The 23317-nt window shown below is 48.9% G+C and overlaps 1 protein-coding gene across 1 annotated transcript in view; it reads right to left on the bottom strand.

The window, feature by feature from the left end:
* SH2D4A (SH2 domain containing 4A) overlaps positions 1-23317 on the bottom strand; it is a 63255-nt gene that overhangs the window by 5108 nt on the left and 34830 nt on the right. The window contains exons 5-8 of the mRNA XM_055568399.1: positions 21473-21553; positions 15894-16005; positions 14213-14414; positions 11055-11185 (exon numbers count right to left, since the gene is read on the bottom strand). Of these exons, the coding sequence (XP_055424374.1) occupies positions 11055-11185; positions 14213-14414; positions 15894-16005; positions 21473-21553 (526 nt within the window). The remainder of the gene's footprint in view (positions 1-11054; positions 11186-14212; positions 14415-15893; positions 16006-21472; positions 21554-23317) is intronic.

Raw genomic sequence — 23317 nt, 5'->3', positions numbered from 1 at the left:
ATGATGGAGTCCGATTCCTAGAACAAAAGCCATTCTGGAAGATTATTATAACCAGAATGAGACAAATTCCTCCTCAAGTCAGGTCATAGAGTAGCTGCAAATCAGACCGTCCGCGAGCCCCTGTAGCTGTTCTCAGCGTGCACAAACCCCGGCTCTGCCTCGGCTCCACCAGTGCGGGGCCCCTCTCCCCTCGGTGGCGCCCACGGCAGGTGCAGAAGGTGAGCGCCGCGGGGACCAGGCTTTGCTCATTCGCTTCACCGCAGGGTCGGCGTTCCTGAAGGGCACGAGCTCTCGGGGCATCTGATGACACAGGTCAACATGCAGTTTCACCTGATGTCATCAAGGGCAGCGGGGGCCTCCAGGGAGGTCTGGCTGAGGTCACAGCCAAGCGGCGAGCTTGGTCTGCCTGCAAAGGGGGCTCTTGCAGGCAAAACCGAAGTCCAGCATCAGACGCTAATCGCCGGGGGACCCCTGCCCAGGGCGTGACGCTAAGAAATTGGTTCTAGTACAGACAGTGGTCTTCCTCCAGCCCCTGCTGAGGCCGTGACACCCCCAGGCTGCCTCCCTCTAGCCTCTCCAAGGGCTCACTCAGCCCCACCTCCACCCAGCCAGCACGGTCCACAGCTCTGGAAAGGACCCTGGCACGCCCTGCGGTCTCTCCCCGCCCTGCCTCCTCGTGAGCAACCACCGCTCCTAGTTTATCTTCATGCCCTCGGGAACTGCTACCCGGAAGATGCCCGGGAAAGGTCTAGCACATACCTCGCTCACAGTCAAGTGAGAAACGTCCCTCTCCAGGACAACCCTAGCACCCACTGCCACTAGGCTGAGCGCTGATAACAGGGACCAGGGGTGCCCTCGTGTTTCTCCGAGGTACCCCCAGGCCTGAGTCACACGCACACCTGTGTGACCTGCTTCCAGCACCTGGACAAGCCGTGTTTAATAACCAAACGAATGAGAACTCAGTAACAACAGCACTGAGAGCCCTTCACGTCTGCCTGGCCCTCCCCCAGGTGGGATTCCCTTATCCGATCCTCACCGAGGCCTGGAGAAGAGATGCTGTCACGGCCCACCGAGCACAGAGGGGAAGGCCCGCGCCTCAGAGGTCCCAAGGTGGGTCTGGAGCGCAGGCTAGAACCAAAGGCCAGACCAGAGAAGCCAAGCTCGCACCCACCCTCCAGAACACCTGCCCCTGGCAGGCGTGTCGGGCTCCAGAGGCTCCTACTCACTGTGTTTCTTCCCCAAACAGCTTTAGAATAAGCAGAAGCATGGCCATTTGGGGGTCTTCCCTGGTGGCTCAGATGGTAAAGAATCTGCCTGCAACACAGGAGACCTGGGTTTGATCCCTGAGTTGGGAAGATCCCCTGGAGGAGATGGCTGCCCCCTGCAGTATTCTTGCCTGGAGAATCCCATGGACAGAGGAGCCTGGTGGGCTACAGTCCATGGGGTCACAAAGAGTCAGACATGACTGAACGACTAAGCGAGCGAGCGAGCTATGGCCGTTTTACAGATGGGAAAGCTGAGAGAGAAAGGTAGGCACCCGAAGCTACAGGACAAGTCAGTGGTGGTTTCAAGCCCTGCTCAGGGCTTGGCTTAGCCCAACCCACCGGGCTCATGAAACTCTCCTGGAGTTGGCTGAGAATTTAAAATGAGATTGACTTCACAAAGAGGTGTTCATTTCCCACTTGGGCAGCCTAAAGAAGATGTGTTTTTCAGTGATTACCGGGTGCAGTCCCTATGTGTGGAGACGATGCACCGTGACCCCTATGACCCCCTCAGCTCAGAGTTCGGCGGTCGTGGATAAAGAAGCCCCAGCCCGTGCCTTTGGGGCTCCCTGATCTCATGGGGTCTGCTGGGGCGGTGGAGTCCCCGGTGCTGTCTCAACCTCTCCCTCTTGTCATCTTTCCCATGTTCTCTGCCCCAGATGATGGTGCAGGGAGGGCGTGGCACCAAGCTGACGTTCTGGATGGAACACAGCTCTGCTTCAGGGTGACCTCAGAGCCCCGCACTGCCACCTGCCCAGGGCCGGGTGGACGAGAGAAAAGCCAGAGGTGTTTCCAAGCAGAACCCTGCAGACTGAGAGCATACACGTCACCCCTGGTGAGTCACAGTCGGGAGAGAGCTCTCCCTACTTCACCCTCTGATCCTTCAGCACGTACAGGACGCAGGTTCAGAGAGGCTCTGGGTCCCGCCCTGGTCCTCTGCCTAGAAGGAGACCCACCACGATGCTGACATGTACCCTTGAGCGCTCAGGCACCTTGGAAGTTCAAGTGTTAGTCTCTCAGTCGTCCGACTCTCTGCGACCCCATGGACTGTAGCCCGCCAGGCTCCTCTGTCCGTGGGATTCTCCAGGCAAGAAGACTGGAGTGGGTTGCCGTGCCCTCCTACAGGGGATTCCTGGCCCAGGAATCGAACTGGGATCTCCTGCACTCAGGCAGATTCTTTACCAGCTGAGCTGCCAGGGCTCAGGCACCTTAGGGATGAGGAAAAGTGGCCAGAGCTCTTAAAATATTATTCATAATGTTTCCCTAGTAATTCAAAGATTAAAATGACATCATTTGTTTTCACTTCATCACCTTAATGGCCAACACTTACTGAAGGTGACTGAGCATGCATCACACACGGTTCTGAATACGTTGCATATTACACCTCACTGAGTTTTCCGACCAGCCCTGGGAGGCAGGTAACGGATTATCTGCATCGGACAGATGACAGGCAAGTGCAGGAGTTGTGCGACTTGCTGAGGCCACGCAGCCGGCTGGTGGGGGACGGGGAGCTGGGTGCAGGCGGTGTGGCCCCGGGGACGCACTTGTCACCAGCGAGCTGGCTCCTCTCCCCACCCTCCCCCCGACCAGCGTCAAGGAGCAGTGCCCAGCCTGCTCCGACGGTGACAGCAGAAATCCAGGACACGGGCATGTGACAACGAAGAAAGTGTGACAGCAAAAGCATGGATTTAATATCCATGTAAAATATCCCAAGTAAAACCCCCCAGCAGAGCTGCTCTCCTTAGCAGGACCCACCCGCTCCCCTCTGTCTCCCCTCTCAGGCCCCTCCAAGAACACAGCGGGAACCACAAGCCTGGAGCCCCCGGGGCGTCAGTAATGGGAAGCGCAGGGCTCCCGGCACAGGCAGGCAGTGACCCCCATGGCCGGCAGCATCAGGGCGAGGACCCCACGGCAGCATCTGAAAAACCCAAGGGAGGGCTTTGAGGTTCATAAACTCCTCTCAACAGTAGTGGAAAAAGATGCTAAGAGTTTTGCAGCAAGTTTGCTGCATGGGGTAATGTCTGAAAAAAGTCAGGGTCTCCCAGGCAATTGTGTAGTATTTGCTGCAGAGAAGCCAGCGCTTCTCAAATCTGTAGGAGTACTCTAGCTTTCACGCCTTTATCTTCATCTTCAGTTAGTTCAGAACTGAGCTAAGGCTAGGCAGGCACAGCGGAGCGCTGCGGAGAGTAACGTGGACAAAGCGCTCTGAGGCCACAGTGCAGATGAAGCTTCGGTGCTGAGCGGAGGTGAGTCCTCGGGCTCGAGGCTCAGGTTCTGCTGGGCCCTCCCAAGGTCAAGGCCTCCGGTGCCCTTCCCTGTCACACACAGGCACCCAGATCCTCCTGCTGCCAGCCACAGCCTCTCCCACTCCATGAGGGAGATGAATCACAGGTGTAGGTGAGGCAGGGTGGATACATTAGGGTGACTTTGGAAAGTCACACCCATCAGTCTTTGTGTGTAAGTCAAGACAAAGCTTGAAAATCCCTTTGTGAGAGATGGGCAGAATTTTGATGGCCCCACAAGTAAGAAATCTCCAAGCCTCAGGAAAATGGCTGGAAGACAGATCATGGCTTAAGGGTGCCAGGGTCCAGGTTCATTAAGGTTTTAGCCTGAAAGAAATCTTGGGAGGCTTCTGTGAGACTTTCTCAATGCAACCCTGCAGGTATACACACTCAGCCCTGGAGGGCTGAGCTGACGGAGCCTGGGCGGCACTCTGAAGAGCAACTGGGAAGAGCAAGACTGACTCCACGTTGCATCCATTTCTTTTTCTATCTAACTTTTGTGCCCTGTGGCCTGTGCTGAGTCATGCTGGGCTCTGCACCTTTTTTGGAAAGAATGTTACCCATAGCCTGAAATATACAGGAAGCCCATTCTCAAGCCTCTGACCTTTTAAGGGTATAACTCTTTTACATTCACACAGAGATAAGAAGTTGCAGAACAGAGAATAACATTTGTCTCTTTGGAGGTTTACAGGAACATTATGACCTGACCTACGGAGACAGCTGCAAGAACAAAGGATTCCAATACCAAGACGTTTTCATCAGCCAACCATACCTCCCTCCCCTTTTAGTATAAAAGAAGCCTGAATTATTACTTGGGGAAGATGCTTCTATGGAACATTTGTCCACCATCTTCTTGATCTTCTGGCTTTCCAAATAAACTTACTATTCCATGTCCCAACACTTGATCTCTTAATGTACTGGCCTGTCATGCAGCGAGCAGTGAGCTTGGACTCAGTAACACTGGGAGGACAAAGACACAGGACTCTTCCTGGACACTTCTCTCTAGGAAACCTAGGTTTGAGAGAGTAACTGCCTCCACAGAAATGGATACGATTTACCCCCCTTGGAGAATGAAGATTTGAAGGGTGTATCAAAAATGGAGGGGCTTCCAGGGTAACTCAGCTGGTAAAGAATCCACCTGCAAGGCAGGAGACCTTGGTTCAATTCCTCGGTCAGGAGGTTCCCCTGAAGAAGGGATAGGCTACCCACTCTAGTATTCTTGGGCTTTCCTTGGTGGCTCAGATGGTAAAGAATCTGCCTGCAATGCGGGAGACCTGGGTTCGATCTCTGGGTGAGGAAGATCCCCTGGAGGAGGGCATGGCTACCTGTTCCAGTATTCTTGCCTGGAGAATCCCCATGGACAGAGGAGCCTGGCAGACTACAGTCCACGGGATCACAGAGTCGGACATGACTGAGCTATGCAGGAAAAATGGAAGCAATAAAAATAGCTGTGGTATGAACTGTGTTGGTATCCTGTAGATGTTAAAGGGATTTACTTTTTAAGTAGCTTAAAATACAAAGGTTTTTAAAAATGTAAAGCATTTGGAGAGCAGGTTTGATCATATGCCACAATAGCAAAGACGTTTAAAAGAAATAAATCAGGTGGAAATATTTAATCAACCGTCTAATCACTTCCATATTTGGATAAGGAAGTGTAAATTACCTTTCAGAGGAATAATGATCAACTATTGATGCATGAAGCAAGCATGTGAATTCTCTAACAACAACAGAAGCAATTAGAGATCTCCCAAATCAGAAATCTGTTTGTGCATTTCCTTCCATCTTTTTCCCGTCTTCCCACTCGCAGCCTCTGCTGGCTCCTAAGCTCCTGACACTGCTGAATGTTTCACAGAAGTAGGAAAATGCTGATGGACAGAGTGAAGAAATGGGTCCGCGGGGTGATGGATGGACCTTCCAACTTCAGTTTTACTTGTTCCCCAGCCCTTTTCTTCAAAAAGTGAGTACAGTGAATTGTATACCTACCTACTTTGGGGAGCCATAGCACGAGACAGGATGAGTGAAATGGCCATGTTCAGCGGGGTGTCAAGTTAGCCAAGAGGGCTTCTCGACACTTATCGCCAACTGCACCAAGAGCCCAGACCAGAAGGTGCTGTAACAGGGGGGCTACTCGGGAGAATGAGAGGGATAAAAACACGGATCGTATTTGACGATCAAGACAGTCCTGAACACTCATGCGTGAGAGGAGGTAAGGGGTGAGGACAGAGAGAGAAGAAGACAATCCTTCTTGAGGAAACAAAACCAAACAGACTACAATGCTCAGATTATAAACCCATGACAGCGGCAGCAGTTCAGCAGCCCCGGCACGCGCTGCCGCCTCTCCACACACCCCCTGCGGACCCCACACGCAACCGTAACTGCCTGGGATGACTGCAAGCAACTTCATTCCCTGTTTGCGGGCTGGCTCTCCTTTGGTCCTTCCAGATTACTGCTGCCTTCTGGGGTGGCCTCCTGGGCTCTGGACTTATCAAGGACAAGTGAAGTCGCTCAGTCGTGTCCAACTCTTTGCGACCCCATGGACAGTAGCTTACCAGGCTCCTCCGTCCATGGGATTTTCCAGGCAAGGCTACTGGAGTGGGCTGCCATTTCCTTCTCCAGAGGATCTTCCCGACCCAGGGATCGAACCCGGGTCTCCCACATTGCAGGCAGATGCTTTACCGTCTGAGCCACCAGGGAAGCTATTGTCAAGGACAGGCCCTAAGTAAATAATTGAAGAAAATAATTAAGATCTATGTTATTGAAGTGCTGCTTCATCCTTGTATGTGATGCTGTTACTGAAGACAACACTTTTTGGCGGGGTGAGGCTGATGAGGAGTAGAAGGGCAGAGGGGACCGGAGGGGTAAACTTTCTCTTAGGCTGATCAGTTACAACAGAAACGCTGCACCAGGGCCTAAGCCTTCTCAGATGTCAGCTGACTTAGAAACAACGCTGTGGTGTAGATTCTATTATTACCCCCATTCACAGAGGAGAAAACACAACTCAAACCCAGCGATCCATCTCGGGAGTCTGGTACTAAGCCTGCATCACACTACATTTCCAAGCTGTGTGTATTAGTTGCTCAGTCACGTGCAACTCTTTGTGACCCCATAGACTGTAGCCCACCAGGCTCCTCTGTCCATGGGATTCTCCAGGCAAGAATACTGGAGTGGGTTGCCATTCCCTTCTCCCGGGGATCTTCCCGACTCAGGGGTCAAACCCTGGTATCCTGCATTGCAGGCAGATTCTTTACCATCTGAGCCACCAGGGAAGCCACCTTTCCAAGCTAGGAGCTAATAAAACTCTGTGCTGCCTTGGGGCATTGAATTGACCAGAAAGAATGGTCAAATGATTACAAGGAATAACACAAGAAGACACCCGCCTATCTAGGAACCCTGAAAAGCTAAACTGACGACAAATCAATGCAAATTAAAACAAGGTGGTTCCACTGGTAAGATTAAGCGGGTGGGAGTATAACTTTGTTTAATGACTTTGGAGGACATCTGGCAACACTTAAAGAGGTTCGTATCCTACCTCCCAGCAATTTCACTTCTAAATACACACCCTGAAGAAATGATCACAAATGTGTTCAAGGAGGCATGTTCAGGGTGAATACCACATCATTTTCTGTAACAGCAAAAAAATTGTACCAAATGTAGGAGAAGAGATGAATGAGTAATGACACACGTGTGTATGTGTGTGTAATAAAATATATGTCATGAAACACAAAAGATTACGTGTTTTATAGTATGTGTATTATAAATATATAAATAACATATATCATAAAATACTGCACTACAAGTACCAGGAATGATTAGTCTACCTTTATAAACAAGGGAAACCCCACTTAACATAATATTGAGAGAAAATGCATGTTTCAGAAGAATGTCTACAACATGATACCATGTTATATGTTAAATGTTAAACACATTGTTCTGTTTTGTAGAAACATATGCATACCTGTGTTTTATATTTTTAAAATATATTTTCCTGAAGTACCCACACAGGTATACATGTAATAAAATGTAAACATGGATGGGAAAGACAGCTTCAGAAGAGTGGTTCATCCCTTGGGAAGAGCAAACAACATCAAAACAGAGTGAAAAAGGAGCCTTAATTCTGTCTTTCAGGGTTTATTTCCTAGTAAAAATAGATACAAAGTAAATATGGCTTTTAACACTCCCCGTATCTAGAGAGCAGCTATAATACTTGTTATATCACTGGCACTGGATTTATTTTCTCCTGTACTGTTTTTGTGTAAAATGTTTCATAATTAGAAAAACCACGTTCAAAGGAGGAGAGAAAAACGCTCCCTGGTGTGAGTGGGCCCTGTCCCATCAGTCAAAGGCCTTCAGAGCCTGATCTTCCCTGAGCAAGAAGGAAGCTGTGGGCAGCGGGCGGTCTCTGGACCTGCTGTCCACCTGCTCCTCCCTGCCACCATGCTGGGTGCTGCCTGGCGCTCCCTCAGCTCCTCTCTCACACCCTCCCAGCTCACCCCTGGAAAACCCCATGCCCTCCATGCTTCCAGTTACGTGCTGACCATCCAGTCTATTATTTCCAGCTCTGACCCATTAGTCTGGCTGCCCCAGGGACCGTTTCACACAACGGCCCCAAAGAACCTTCAAAGTCATCACACCCCAAATGAGTGCCCTGCCCCCTCCCCTAAGTTCCCGCATCTTCTGGGGTCCTCTGGGTCCTGCCGTATCCTCTGGGGTCCTGCCACATCCTCTGGGGTCATGCCTCACCAACATCCTCTGGGGTCCTGCCTCATTCTCTAAGGTCCTGCCTCACCAACATCCTCTGTGGTCCAGCCTCATCCTCTGGGGTCCTGCCGCATCCTCTGGGGTCATGCTGCATCCTCTGGGGTCATGCCTCACCAACATCCTCTGGGGTCCTGCCGCATCCTCTTGGGTCCTGCCGCATCCTCTGGGGTCATGCCTCACCAACATCCTCTGGGGTCCTGCCGCATCCTCTAGGGTCCTGCCTCACCAACATCCTCTGGGGTCCTGCCGCATCCTCTGGGGTCCTGCCTCACCAACATCCTCTGGGGTCCTGCCGCATCCTCTGGGGTCCTGCCTCACCAACGGTGTGCAGCCCCCCGCCCACCCCACAAGCCAGAGGCCCAGCTTCCCTCACTTCCCTGGTCCCTGCCTTCTCTCCCCCATCCTTACTCAAAGCTAATTTAGAGAAAGGGGTGAAATACAGACTCCATCGGGGGAAAATTAGGTGGCCAAAACAGTAACTTACGAAGGGTGATTTAGGGGTGTGAGTCAATGAAAGGAATATGGCCAACCAACAGCGAACTGCTATCCTGTTATTTCAAAACACGTTTTCTAGTAAACAGTTATGTTTCAAAAAGATAAGCTGTGGTCCCTCTTCTCTTTATCATAGAAATGCAAAATTTTTTCTTCTTAAAAGTAAAGATAATAATTTACATTGACTACATGGCTGTGTATTTACTATCACATCACTATATCATATCATATTATTTACTTTGCTTACAACGGGCTTCCTAGGCAGAGCTAGTGGTGAAGAACCCGCCTGCCAATGCAGGAAATGTAAGAGATGCAGTTCAATCCCTGGGTCGAGAAGATCCCCTGGAGGAGGGCATAGCCACCCACTCCAGTATCCTTGCCTGGAGAATCCCATGGACAGAGGAGCCTGGCGGGCTACAGTCCATAGGGTCACAAAGAATCGGACACGACTGATACAACTATGATAAATATTTGTATAAATGAAAATAAATCAACAATAGCAATGAATAAATGACAGGTAAAATCCAAGAGTCTTATATTTCAACCAAAGCTTCAACTAAATTTTTAGTCCAACTGTGTCTTCCTAGCTCATAGCAACTCTTTCAAGTAGAACTGCCTATTAAAGTATCAGGATTTTTAATAACATCAGCACTTTGAATGTCTCACTCCCTGCAGTTAAAAAAGTTAGCACCCTTGGAATCAGGAAGAGCAGCATCTTCTGCCCAACGACACAGAGACTACAGAGAGGCCGGTTTCCTCACTGCTTATCTTAAAAAAGAAAAGACAGACAACGCGAGATGGTGGAGGTGCTGACCATGTTCCTCCCGTTCACCGCTGTCACTCCCTCCCCCAGTATCTTCAGAGGAGAGCAGAAAGGGGAAGGAGGCTTACGACCTCCTCCTGGGAGATGGAGGGGGCTCCTCTGGGCATGGACAGTTACAAAACCTCAGTCCCCAGAGAACCGGCATTTTCAGGGAAAACTACATTGTTCCGCTGCACCTGTAAAAGCAGTCCCTTCACAGAGAGCCTGCCACAGACGACTTGGTTCTTTCTCAGAGGAGTTTGCCATCCTATGGGTTTGGGAGCTGATTTTTGTGGCTGTATTTCTACGTGAGATGATCCTACTGAAAAGAAGAGTAGTCTTAAACACAACTCAAACCAAGACACCCGTTAGGACAAGCGTTCTATGTGAGAGGACGTGATTTCTGTCTTAAAGCTTTTGTTGTCCACAGAGCCAGTGATAATCCAACCCAACCATAGAACTCGCAGAAGCAGCAGACAGAAAGTCACTGCCTGTTTTTGAAATCCAAGAAGCTGAGAGGTCAGTGAGGTGGGTGCAGGGTAAATAGACAGTTTGAATGAGTCCAGTTTCAAGCATCGAATGAAGACATGCTTTATGAGCTGACCTCTGCTTAGCCTCCAACAAGCCCATCTCGCAGCCTTAACTGCAGGGATCAAAACCACAGAACTTTTAATTAAAGGTCACAGTGCTCAACCCCTTCATTTAATGCATGAGGAAAATGAGGCTTGGATAAATGGATTCACTACAGAGAACCAAATCCTAAAGGAAATCAACCCTAAATATTCATTGGAAGCACTGAGGCTGAAACTGAAGCTCCAATACTTTGGCCACCTGATGAGAAGAACTGACTCATTGGAAAAGACCCTGATGCTGGGAAAGATTGAAGGCAGAAGGAGAAGGGGACAACAAAGAATGAGATGGTTGGATGGCATCACTGACTCAAAGGACACGGGTTTGAGCAATCTCTGCAAGATCGTGGACAGGGAGGCCTGGCATGCTGTAGTCCGTGGGGTCACAAAGAGTGGGACCGTGGGGTCACAAAGAGTGGGACACAACTTAGCGACTAAACAACAAGAACAAGAGAGAACGTGATCTGCTCAAGGTCACGTGGCCTGTGCCCTTCCGACCACATCTGGTGGCCCCTCCCTGCTTGGGGGGGATGGACCAACGGTGCTGCCATCCGTGGGGGCACAACCAAGTGCCCTGTGCAGGGGCCCAGGGGGCATTGCCTTGCCAGTCGCCCCACGGTGTCCATCTGGGGTGATTAACCAACCTCTGCTGGCAGCCACCAAGGCTGCGGCCCACTTGGCAGGTGCCAGCCGCTCCCTGAGAAAGCTGGGAAAATCCACTTTCTGAGAACAGTATCAGAGCCTCTCTGGAGCAGCTCAAGCGGAAGGGAGCCTTTGTCCTGCCCTCCTGCTGGCTTACCTGCCTCCAGGGTCAGCGCTGCACACTCACCGTGGAACCAGGGGGCGATGCTGTCCGAGTCCGCCAGGTAGCCCGCCCGCAGAGGAAGCTGCTCCTCCCGGAACCAGCGCCTGATGTCCTCCTGGGCTGGGCTGGACGCCGGCCTCGTCACTCTCTGATTCCTGACATTCGTAAAAGGTTTGCAAGTTAGAGTCACCGGATTTGAAAATAATGCTTTCAAAACTCATGCGCACACGCACACACACACAAATACAACACACGTCTGAAGATCACACGGCTGAGCTTCTGAGGTGGGGCCCTGCACACAGCCGTCACAGGGCTCCTCCAAGGCAGGGAGCAGGGTGGGGAATGGATCTGCCCTGCCGGTCCTGTAGACTACTCATGGGTTTGAGTTAACACTACGGTGCTTAACTCATTTTTGATATGAGTGAGAAGCTCCATTAACTCCCAATTAAAAATTGAGAAGACAGCACTAAAAAGTGAAATATTCTGCCCCCCACCCCATATTTTCCTGGAGAGCAACTGCTTGCAAGCAGAAGAACCCAAAGGCCATAGAATAAACTTCCCTAACACTTTCATCATTCAATTTCCTCTTCTTCCTGTTTCCACTAACCTCCCTGACTTGCCTCCTTCTCTGACACACTTTCAAAAGTTCTGCTAAAAGGCAGTTTCAGAAATGGAAAGTAAAAGAAAGAAGAGTGTTTGAAGGTTGGTTAAGAGAAAGATACAGGCAGCAGCATGGTTTTGAAATAAAAAGTCAGTAGCAGAACTTAAGTTCTGGGACCTAAGTCAATTTCCATTATAAAAAGCAACACTGCAGTGTTTTAATAATAAATGTATTTCCAAGTCCCAGGCCCACTAATTCTGAGCAGCATTGTAAAAACAATGAGTCTAAATGAGCTACTGGATATCATGTAAATTAACTTATGTTCTTTATATGTCTTAATGGTAACACATGCTACCAGGAGTTACATGTGACATACATGTCAGCGTGTACATATACACGTGTGATGTACATGCAAGTACATAGGAAGACAGCAGTTTGGAGAAAACAGCCCATAATACTTGACCTTCTGGGGGGGTGGACACTGCACACACGAGATTACATGCTAATTTCTCCTCCCAACCTTCAGATTAGGTCCTTTTCTTCAGGAAATTTTCGGCGATCAAGTGGAAACTCCACGGACAGTCCGTGTCTGTCCTTCCCTGGGCTGGCTCCTAGCTGACCTCGGTCATCACCGAGGTTTGAAATCTCAGCCCTGACACCATCCAGTCTGGCCACCTCACAAAAAGCACTTCATGCAAGTGGCTTAAGTTGGAAAAAATGAGCTAACCGAGCTTAAAACATCATCTTAAAACCCTCATGAAAGGGCACCTTTGTTGCCATCAGTCGCACGGGCTGAGCTCTAAAAACACCCTGGGTGCAGACATATGGCGGCACGTTCCCACCCTCGGGGGAGCCTGGAGGAGCACCCAGCCCGCGGGGACCCGGGCCCGACACAGAGACAGGCTCAGGCGCAGGAAGGGCTGGGCAGGAGTTCACGCTCTGCGCCTGGTCACAGCACTGTGGGGTCTTCCTTGTTTTGTTATCCATAAGGAAAAACTCACTCCCCAAACAGCCACTCTGTAGAACGTGGTCATTTCGTGCTGGCCTGCAAGTCCCCAGATGGAACCTTTCAACTGAGTAAAGAAATAATCACAGAAGAGGAAACGCCCACCCCCTGCTTCCTCTGAGGTCATAATTCCCGTTAGGAAAAAACCCTGAAGATAACCACTGACCTCATACAAAGGGAGAGCTTTGTTCTTTATTTTTCCATACTCCTAACAGAGAAGGGTTTTTAGTGTTTATGTCAGAGAGGACAAGGCTTTAGACAGTTGTATTTCATTAAATCAATATGTGATTTCTCTCAGTTTTTTTAAATATCATCTGTCTACATACCAAATCATATAATAGCAATAACCGGGAGAAAATAATTTTATAATCAGTTAACATAAGGTCATGTGAATGTATGGCAAAAACCACTACAATATTGTAAAGTAATTAGTCTCTAATTAAAATAAATAAATTAAAACAAAACAAAACACAATATAAGGTATGGGAGTTTCTGCTGTGGTACCACTGTTCTAGCCTTGACTAGACCGACATTTGTTGGCAAACTAATGTCTCTGCTTTTGAATATGCTATCATAGCTTTCCTTCCAAGGAGTAAGCGTCTTTTAATTTCATGGCTGCAGTCACCATCTGCAGTGATTTTGGAACCCAGAAAAATAAAGTCTGACACTGTTTCCACTGTTTCCCCATCTATTTCCCATGAAGTGATGGGACCGGATGCCATGATCTTCGTTTTCTGAATGTTCAGCTTTAAGCCAACTTTTTCACTCTCCACTTTCACTTTCATCAAGAGGCTTTTTAGTTCCTCTTCACTTTCTTAACTTTTCGTTAAGGGGCTTCCAAAACAAATCGTTCTGCCTAATACCCCCAAAGCTAAGGTAATCATCATCATCAAATAAAGTCTGCATTTAAAAAAAGAACATTTCCAAATTCTCAACCTATGAGCTTAGCTGTATATCCCAGAATGAGTGTGTTTGTTCAGTCGTGTCCAACTCTTTGGGACCCAATGGACTGTAGCCCTCCAGGCTCCTCTGTCCATGGAATGTTCTAGACAAGAACACTGGAGTGGGTTGCCATTTCCTACTCCAGGGGATCTTTCTGACCCAGAGATTGAACCTGCATCTCTTGCATCTCCTGCACTGGCAGGCAGATTCTTTACCTGCGGAGCCACCAGGAAAGGCCACCCCAGAATGAGAACCATCATCAAATCTTTCATCCTGATCTGTGGAAAATGGAGTTCTGCTGGTGACGTGAAGGCCAGCAAGCCCAGGGTTCCCACTGGGATGACCCCTCAATAGTCCCCCTCCCCTTACTGGCTGTCACCCCGGAGGGGCCGGGCTGGGGGCACGCGAAGTCACTAACCTGTCTAGGTATCTTTACGAAGTTACAGGGCATGTTAGTGGTACCCACAGTGGAGATTTTACAGGCAAGGAGGATGAAGCCCTGCCCAGGTGTCTCAGCATCATAGGCGGGGAGGTGGGGCCGGACTGAATGGCACGGGCAGCCTCTGTCCCCGAAGCGGCCACGCAAATTACCCTCAATTACTTACACTTAGAGCCACCCGCCCAGCTTCTCACCTGAGAGGTGTGTGTGGCTGTCCTGCTGGGCTCAGGAAATGAGGCTTGGGGGGAAGCGGGGGCCTCTTGGGTTTCTGGGGGCCGCCCGGGGGGCCCTGCTGCCCCTTGCCGCTCCTCCCCCGCTGCGACAGCCGCTTGTAGTCCTCCCGGGCCTGCTTGGCCAGGGAGCGCCGCTTCTCATCAGCGGCTTTGGATTTTCGCACTAGGAGAGACAGCGGGGTTCGAGTCAGCCCACGGAGACGGTGAGCAGAGTCAGCGCGGCAGACTGGCAGCAGAGTGGGGGGGGGGGGCCGGGACGGGGGAGGGGGGCAGGGACGGGGGAGGGAAGGGGAGCCCCGTGCCCGAGAACTTCCTGCAGCGGCCAAGGTGGAGAGGAATCTCAGCCCGAGCGAGGGTCCGGTCAGCGGGGTCTCAGGATAATACGAGGTGAAGCCGCAGTCTCATCCTTGAGCCCAGAGACCGCCCCTCCCCAGACCATCAGGGGCTCTTTAGTGGCTTGTGGCCGAGGATGGGCTGGGTGGGCAGAGAGGCCATGCTCAGAGTCCGCGTGGCTGAACCACGAGTGATTCAGACTCCCAGACCGAAGAAGGAAATGATTCTTACACGGCCAGTCACAGCCTCTGTGGGTGCATGAAAGCGACCCAAAACAGCCTTTTACAATTGCATTGTAACACAGAAGGGCTGTTGCTTTGGCAGTTTTTATTCCAGCAACCGAGCATCATGGACTTGAATGCAGGATGCAAGAATAAATAATGCATTTCAGGCATTATTGGTCAGAATCTGTTATGTCTGACTTCAAAGAAATGCCTAAAATCTTCCATTACACCAAGATTTCACTGCACAGAAGTGATGGGATCTGGTGAACATTTTCATTTCACAAAAACTGTCATTTTAATGGTGTTCGTTGTAAAGGAATTCCCAACATTCTGCGGACATGCCCGTCCCTGGCTCCTCCCACTGCCTCAAGGGATGACCGGGCAGTTAGGGCTTCCTAGTCCGAGTCGGATGGAAGCCCTAACCCTGCTTCACATCCGAATCCTCCCAGCCTCAGCCTTGCTCACCCTCTGCTCTGCTTCATTGGCACTGGCCTCTCCCCAGGAGGACCCTCTCTGGGCAGTGCTAACTCAGAATGAAGCAGGGTTCAGACACAGGTGTGGCAAGGATGTGACAAGCCTGCCTGTCATCCCTGTGTCTTCTGATTACAAAGTTTAGATGTGCTCACTGTTGAAAGCTGAGAAAAATACACAAAAACAAGAAGTCCAACAAGTAACTTTGAATCCTGCCTCTCCAAGAAAACTAATGTTAATATGTTAACCTTCCACGTCTTTTCCCTCATACACTTAGACATTTTAAAACAGGGGTGCTTTTCATACTATTTTTATAATCATTTTTTTTCTCCAAGTTAAACAGATATAAATATATTCCAAGGACATTAAACACTCTTCCAAAACATTTTTCATAGCTAAATACCATTCCATCATCTAGATACATCATAATGTTGCTAGTGCAAAGATGAGCTGAGAACCTTGCTGCAATTCAAAAGGTGGCCCGTAGCCTTTGAGTAATAATTTAGTGTTAAAAATATCTCTGGACAACCATTCTAAGTGTTTCCCAGGTCGTCATATTATTAAGTGAACAAGCTGCTTTCGTGTCACTGTTATAGAGGCCTCTGGGTACTTACAAGAAGCCTGCCACTCCGAATCTTCTTTCCAGTTTTTATAAATCTCCTTGGTTCTCTCTTCATCTATTTGTTTTATTTCTTCATCTTGTGTTTTCTTCACTGACACTTTCTTCTGTTTAAAAAACAAAAACAAACACTAGTGAGGAACTCTGGCAGTTTCCTGCAATGAGGCAGGTGCTACGTACTGAGTGAGCACAAAAATGAGCATATAGACGAATGGAAGAGAATGGAAAGTCCAAAAATGAAAGCATACACTTACATAATCGATGGAATGCAGGAAAAGCAGTTCTAAGAGGGAAGTTCATAGAAATACAGGCCTTCCTCAAGAAACAAGAAAAAAATCTCAAACAGCCCAACTTACCACCTAAAAGAATTAGAAAAAGGACAAACAAAATCCAAAGTCAACAAAAAGAAGGAAATAATAAAATCAGAGAGAAGATAAATAAAATAGAGTTCAAAAACAATAGAACAGATCAATAAAACTAACAACTTTTTTTTTTTTTAAGATAAACAAATTTAACAAACCTCTAGCCAGGCTCAAAAGAAGACAGAGAGAAAGAACTCAAACAAAATTAGAAATGAGAAGATAACAACTGATACCACAGAAATATAAAAAAATCATAAGAGAATACTATTAACAATTATATGCCAACAAGGTGGACAACCCAGAGGAAATGGACACATTTCTGGAAGAATACAGTCCACTAAAGCTGAGTCAGGAAGAAATAGTGGATTTGAATAGACCAGTTACTAGAAGTGAAATAGAATTTCTAATAAAAAAAAAAAAGAAACTGCTTGCAAACAAAAGTCCAGGACCAAATGGCTTCACTGGGGAATCCTACCACAAACACAAAGAAGAATTCATACCAATCCTTCTCAAACTCTTCCGAAAGACTGAAGAGAAGGAGACACTCCCAAAGTCATTCTATGAAGCCAACGTCACCCTGACATCAAACCAGGCAAAGACACTACCAAAAAAAAAAAAAAAGAAAGAAATTTACAGGCCAATATCTCTGAATAATACAGATGCGAAACTCCTCAACAAAATATTTGTAAACTGAATCCAAAAACACATAAAAAGGATCCTATACTGTGATCAAATTGGATTCATTCCACAGTCACAAGAATGACTCTACACACCCAAATCAGTCAATGAGGTGCATGACATCAGCAAAAGACAAGACAAAAACCACAAGGTTATGTCCATAGATGCAGAGAAAGAATGTGAAACAGACAGACACTCATCAGTATGTGTTTAGAGGGAACATATCTCAACATAACGAAGGCCATTTACAACAAACCCACAGCCAAACATCATTGTCAATGGTGAAAAGCTGAAAACTTCCCACAGGAACAAGGCAAAGATGCCCACTCTTGCCACTTCTATTCAACATAGTATTGGAATTCATAACTATAACAATCAGACAAGAAAAAGAAGTAAAAGACAAAGAAAAAATTGGAAGGGAAGAGGTGAAACTGCCACTATTTGCAGATGACAGGAAATTCTATATAGAGAACCCTAAAGTCTCCAGCAGTGGCCACAGGACTGGAAAAGGTCAGTTTTCATTCCAATCCCAAAGAAAGGCTATGCCAAAGAATGCTCAAACTACCGCACAACTGCACTCATCTCACACGCTAGTATAGTAATGCTCCAAATTCTTCAAGCCAGGCTTCAGCAATACGTGAACTGTGATGTCCAGATGTTCAAGCTGGTTTTATAAAAGGCAGAGGAACCAGAGATCAAATTGACAACATCCACTGGATCATCGAAAAAGCAAGAGAGTTCCAGAAAAACATCTATTTCTGCTTTATTGACTATGCCAAAGCCTTTGACTGTGTGCATCACAATAAACTGTGCAAAATTCTGAAAGAGATGGGAATACCAGACCACCTGACCTGCCTCTTCAGAAACCTATATGTAGGTCAGGAAGCAAGAGTTAGAACTGGACATGGAACAACAGACTGGTTCCAAATAGGAAAAGGAGTACGTCAAGGGTGTATATTGTCACCCTGCTTATTTAACTTCTATGCAGAGTACATCATGAGAAACGCTGGGCTGGAAGAAGCACAAGCTGGAATCAAGACTGCAGGGAGAAATATCAATAACCTCAGATATGCAGATGAAGCCACCCTTAGGGCAGAAAGTGAAAAGGAACTAAAAAGCCTCTTGAGGAAAATGAAAGAGGAGAGTGAAAAAGTTGGCTTAAAGCTCAACATTCAGAAAACGAAGATCATGGCATCTGGTCCCATCACTTCATGGGAAATAGATGCAGAAACAGTGGAAACATTGTCAGACTTTATTTTTTTGGGCTCCAAAATCACTGCAGATGGTGACTGCAGCCATGAAATTAAAAGACGCTTACTCCTTGGAAGGAAAGTTATGACCAACCTAGATAGCATATTCAAAAGCAGAGACATTACTTTGCCAGCAAAGGTCCATCTAGTCAAGGCTATGGTTTTTCCAATGGTCATGTATGGATGTGAGAGTTGGACTGTGAAGAAAGCTGAGCGCTGAAGAATTGATGCTTTTGAACTGTGGTGTTGGAGAAGACTCTTGAGAGTCCCTTGGATTGCAAGGAGATCCAACCAGTCCATCCTGAAGGAGATCAGCCCTGGGATTTCTTTGGAAGGAATTATGCTGAAGCTGAAACTCCAATACCTTGGCCACCTCATGAGATGAGTTGACTCATTGGAAAAGACTCTGATGCTGGGAGGGATTGAGGGCAGGAGGAGAAGGGGACGACAGAGGATGAGATGGCTGGATGGCATCACCGACTCGATGGACATGAGTTTGGGTGAACTCCGGGAGTTGGTGATGGACAAGGAGGCCTGGTGTGCTGCGATTCATGGGGTCGCAAAGAGTCGGACACAACTGAGTGACTGAACTGACTGACTGACTGACCACCATGACATTTTAAAAATTGTGGTAAAATGTACATAATATTAAGTTTACCATCACCATTTTAACGTTTACCCTTCTGAAGCATTAAGTGCATTCAAGGGAATTTGTTTTTAACCAGAGAGAAATCTAATACACCAAATCACTTAAAAAGCCCTTTGTTTATTGAGGACAGCCTTCTGAGTGCTCAGGAGAAAACTGAACTTACAACTCGGTGCACACAGCAAGACACAGCCCGTCAAGCTGAGTCGTGAGAGAAACTGAGCGTCAGGGAGGACTGGCTGTGCTCTGCTCTGCACCGCAAAAATAATGGCTTTTCTCTTTTGTGTTCTCCTATAGAAAAACAGACTCTCTTGTGGTTAAATGATTTCACCACAAGTAAAATACATGCTATGTAATTGGTTTCAATCACCATTAAATCTCGGTTAACACAGAAGATGGTGATAATTCAGAAATTGCACTTCACCTCAGATGTATCGAAACTTTTGTGGTTTGCTTGTTTTCGCTTTTTTCTTCTTATACTCTTTTCCTGCCTAGAGCTAAGCCCCTTTCTTTAGTCAATATTACAAAAACCAAAGAAGAGCTTTTGGTGTTTGGAATGACTATTAAAATTTGCCATTGCCTTAATGAAGCTGTTGGCAAGCCTGAAATCAGTCCCAAGTGCAGGTCCCAATTTCTAAGCTCAAACAGGAAAAACTTCCAAGTTGAGCTTTGTTTGTCTGACACCTGCCTTTTAAAAACTGATTTTAAATAACTGGAAAAAAATATAACTACAATACTAAACTACGGTATGATGCATATTGTTGCTTAGGAAAAGCAAGAAGTTTGTAAAGTGGGTCTCCTTAAGGAAATATATTAAGTAAAGAATAACTTGGGCGGTGCTCAGTTGCTAGGGGCTACGCCAGTGTCTGAGAGCGCTGGGTTTAGTAAATCGCATTCCTTTTTCATCCGCAGCATCAATGCGTAAGGGCACACGGAGGAAGGAGACAGAATCAGTGAGTTTCACAGAGCAACAGCAGGTGAGACCTGACCTTGGCCACTGTGTTCATTCAACCCAGCTACAACACTCAAGAGCTTGTCCTGAGTTTCCCTAAGGATTCCTCCAGAAAAATGTACTTTTAGAAAAGGCTTTACAAGTTGATCTTTACTTTCTCTATTTAGAAAACCCTCATTTCCTCTTTAGAAGCGGAAACGTCTGTCTGTCCACTGAAGACAAGGAACCTGTCTATCTGCCGAAGCCCACAGGTCCAGGATGAAGGCCGGGAAGTGGAGAGGCAGCGGGGCTGAGGCTGGACACTGGTCCAGACGTCCAGGGGCCATAGTGCGGAGCTGGAGACGGGCAGGGGGGCTGTCAAAGGTCCCCAACACAAAGCCGCTCATCGCAGGCTGACGCAGACAGTCCCACCAGCTCCCTCCCCAGCCCCTCGTTCCAGCTCATCCACCCATTTCTCTGTTTTTCCTCCACCTCGTCCTACAGCTCTCGCCTCTGTGCCCGCCTACGTGCGGTTCCCTCTGCCTGGAACGGGCTTCCCCAGCCAGCCCCATGGCCCCAGCCTCGGTCTCCAGGCCTCTGCTCCAATACCCACTTTGCAGAGCGGCCTTCTCTGGCCTGTCCTCAGCTCCCTTATCCTGCATTATTTTCCTCCAGAGCTCCTAGGACCTGACTTCACACGTCAGCTTTATCATCTGTCTCCTTGTCAGAAACAGCCGCTTTCCGAGGGCAGGACATGAGCTGTTTTGTTCAGCAGAGGCCGGCACTCAGGAGGACCTCAACACAGGGGTCTGAACGAACAGGGCAGACCTTCTGACCTTTCTGCCCCGCCTGCCCGCGTGTAAAATGACATCATACTCAGGGCAGCGTCCCTGGAAAGTTCCTTTAGCAACTGTGGCTGCTGTTTTTGGAAAGAGGCATCTATTAAGCAGCAGCTGCACAGCAGGCCCACAGCTCCAAGGGTCCCCATGACTAAAGTCTACCACGTGCGTGCTCGAGGGTCACGCTTGGCCCCGCAGAGGAGAACGGGCCTGGGTCACGCTGTCCATGGGAACCGGGCCGGGCTGCCCTCACCGCAGCCTCCATCCCCACCACCCCACCGTGGCCAGATCCTTCTTTTCACAGCCTCATCTCTTACTCCACTTTTTCCGATCTTCCGTGGGTCAAGCCCTACAAGGTTCCCAGTCTCTGCCTCAGTTATCCTGAGAGCATCTCTGGGACCAAGACAGCAGAACAAGAGAGCCAGGAGACCCCCATCCACATAGACCCAGACAGCGGAGCGCCTGGAGGTCCCGTGAGCACTGTGGACACAGTGACACAAGAGGTCACTCGGTGCAAAGGGACTGGCTTGAGAGGGGGTGGACGCTGGGGAACCTGATCTGAATCCACCATTCGGCCAAGTTTCATGCTTCCTTCATCTCTAAAATCAGTCTCCCCAGCGCTGGCCACCACCCACTCCCACTGTGTCAGGTCTTCAGGGAGGGGTCCAGCTGATAGGCCCTGGCACCTGCTCTTTCCACGATACTCAAGACTCTCTCACTCCGGATCAGCAGGTAAAGATGAACAGCTGTGTTCACGAGCTTCTCAAAACTTAATTTCATTTCTGCATGAGGCTAATAAACCAATTTGTGAAACATCAGCAGAACTGGCTCTGCCCTTCACCCCTGAGATCGAAGGGGAGTCTGTTACCTGGTGAAATCCGAATTCCTTTATTCGACTGACAGAATCTGCCAACATTTGGTGAATATTTCTTGAGGAGCTGGAGGACAGCTAAAAATCAAACGAAACACATTTTTATGCCATTTAGAGCTGCAATGCAATTTCAGAAGATCATCTGCTAATGCTTCCCTTGTGTCAATGTTCCCAAACACTGTGCCCACCCCCACCGCTGGACCCACGCATTTCCCAGCAACAGGTGAGCTCCTGACTCCATGAAACTCCATAGGAAATCCCGGCATCTGCACTCAGTAGGGTTAGTGGTGAGTTACTGCTCAGAAGCTGAGGGCTGGTGATTTGCTTGTGTCTTGCTCCCGGCTGGCCCCAGGACCCCTGGGATTACTGTAATAAGACATCAACACTACTCCTTAATCTCAATTCTTTCTTTCTCAGTCCCTGATCAGCCTCCCCATGAATTTTAGGTCAGACCAGAGAAACATCTTAGTCGTGACCACCACACTGCGCTCGCCTCTCTCCCCATCTAGGGCTGGGGACACGCCTGGAGCACTTGGTGCCTGGAGCCCTTCCCCCTCTCCCTGGCACCCACTGCCGCCCAGGGTCCCCAATGCCACCATGCCCCAGCTCAGAATCTGGGCTACTGCCACTCTACGCAGTTTTCCCAGGAGCAGGCTCCTGCCCATGAGGTTCCCAGTTCCACTGTGGGGATCCCCGGGGCCACCCCTGTGGGCCTCACGCCACCCCCCCAGGCTCTGTGACTGAGTTGGCATAGCACCCCGGGTGCCTCCTAAGACCAGGTCAGTCACACTGGCCACGTCGACTACTCCCTGGCCCAAGCATGGAGTCTGGGCAGTGGCCAGCCTGCAGCCACGTAACCCGTGTAGCCGAGACAGTCACCCTGAACCCACGGGACCACCACTTCTGAGCCTTATACCTGAGGACTCCTTCCTGGGGCCTGGCATAAGTCAGAAATCGCCTGCAGACATTTCAGCCGGAGGTCAGCATTGGCGCTAAGACTCAGTGCAGAGCACGGGGGACGTAGGGTCACTTCTATGTCATGAAACAAACCTGCAGGGCCATCTCAATCCCGCCCCGTCCCCACACAGCTGGCACGTGGCTACCTGCGGCACTGTACTTCCCAGCTGGCCGACCCGTTCGGTACCCATGTGAATAATTATCTCCAAAATAACGCAGGTGATAACTGGCATTGGCCACCTCTATGTGTGTGCGTGTGTGCTAAGTTACTTCAGTCGTGTCCGACTCTTTGCGACCCCATGGACTGTAGCCCGCCAGGCTCCTCTGTCCGTGGGATTTTCCAGGCAAGAACACTGGAGGGGGTTGCCATTTCCTGCTCCGGGGATCTTCCCAACCCAGGGATCAAACCCGCGTCTCTCACACTCGCTGCACTGGCAGTGGGTTCTTAACCACGGTCGCCTCCCGGGGACCCCCTTACGCCTATTACTTGGCAAAGGAATGAATCCTATAGGTTTCACAGTCGCTACCTGCCACATTCTCTTTTCCTCTTATTTTGATATTATGTTAACAAAAGGATGCAGCTCCCTGCACCTAGAGCACAACAGGACAATAATCAGTCTCTCTCCTGATGAGCAGATGAGAAGGCGCCCAGCAGGCTTTGGGGAAGTTGGTCTGTTCAGAAGCCTGAGATGGCTTTGAAGGGCTCAGGCTTGTGGTCTTTGAATGCATTTCCACTAAAGGGAGTGTGAACCTTAAAAACAGGTTCATTCTCCCTTCCCTCAGTGATATGAGATCTGTGGGGCATCATTTTGCAAAATAGGATCAGTTTCTTCTACGCTGAAAAAGAGGTGGCAGCTAATCGCGCTCCCTTGATACCTTCACAGC

This window comes from Bubalus kerabau, chromosome 2, assembly GCF_029407905.1.
Source record: "Bubalus kerabau isolate K-KA32 ecotype Philippines breed swamp buffalo chromosome 2, PCC_UOA_SB_1v2, whole genome shotgun sequence".
In the NCBI taxonomy this organism is placed as follows: Eukaryota; Metazoa; Chordata; class Mammalia; order Artiodactyla; family Bovidae; genus Bubalus; species Bubalus kerabau.
The sequence above is the reverse complement of the archived record's forward strand: the minus strand, read 5'-3'. Positions and strand labels throughout refer to the sequence as shown.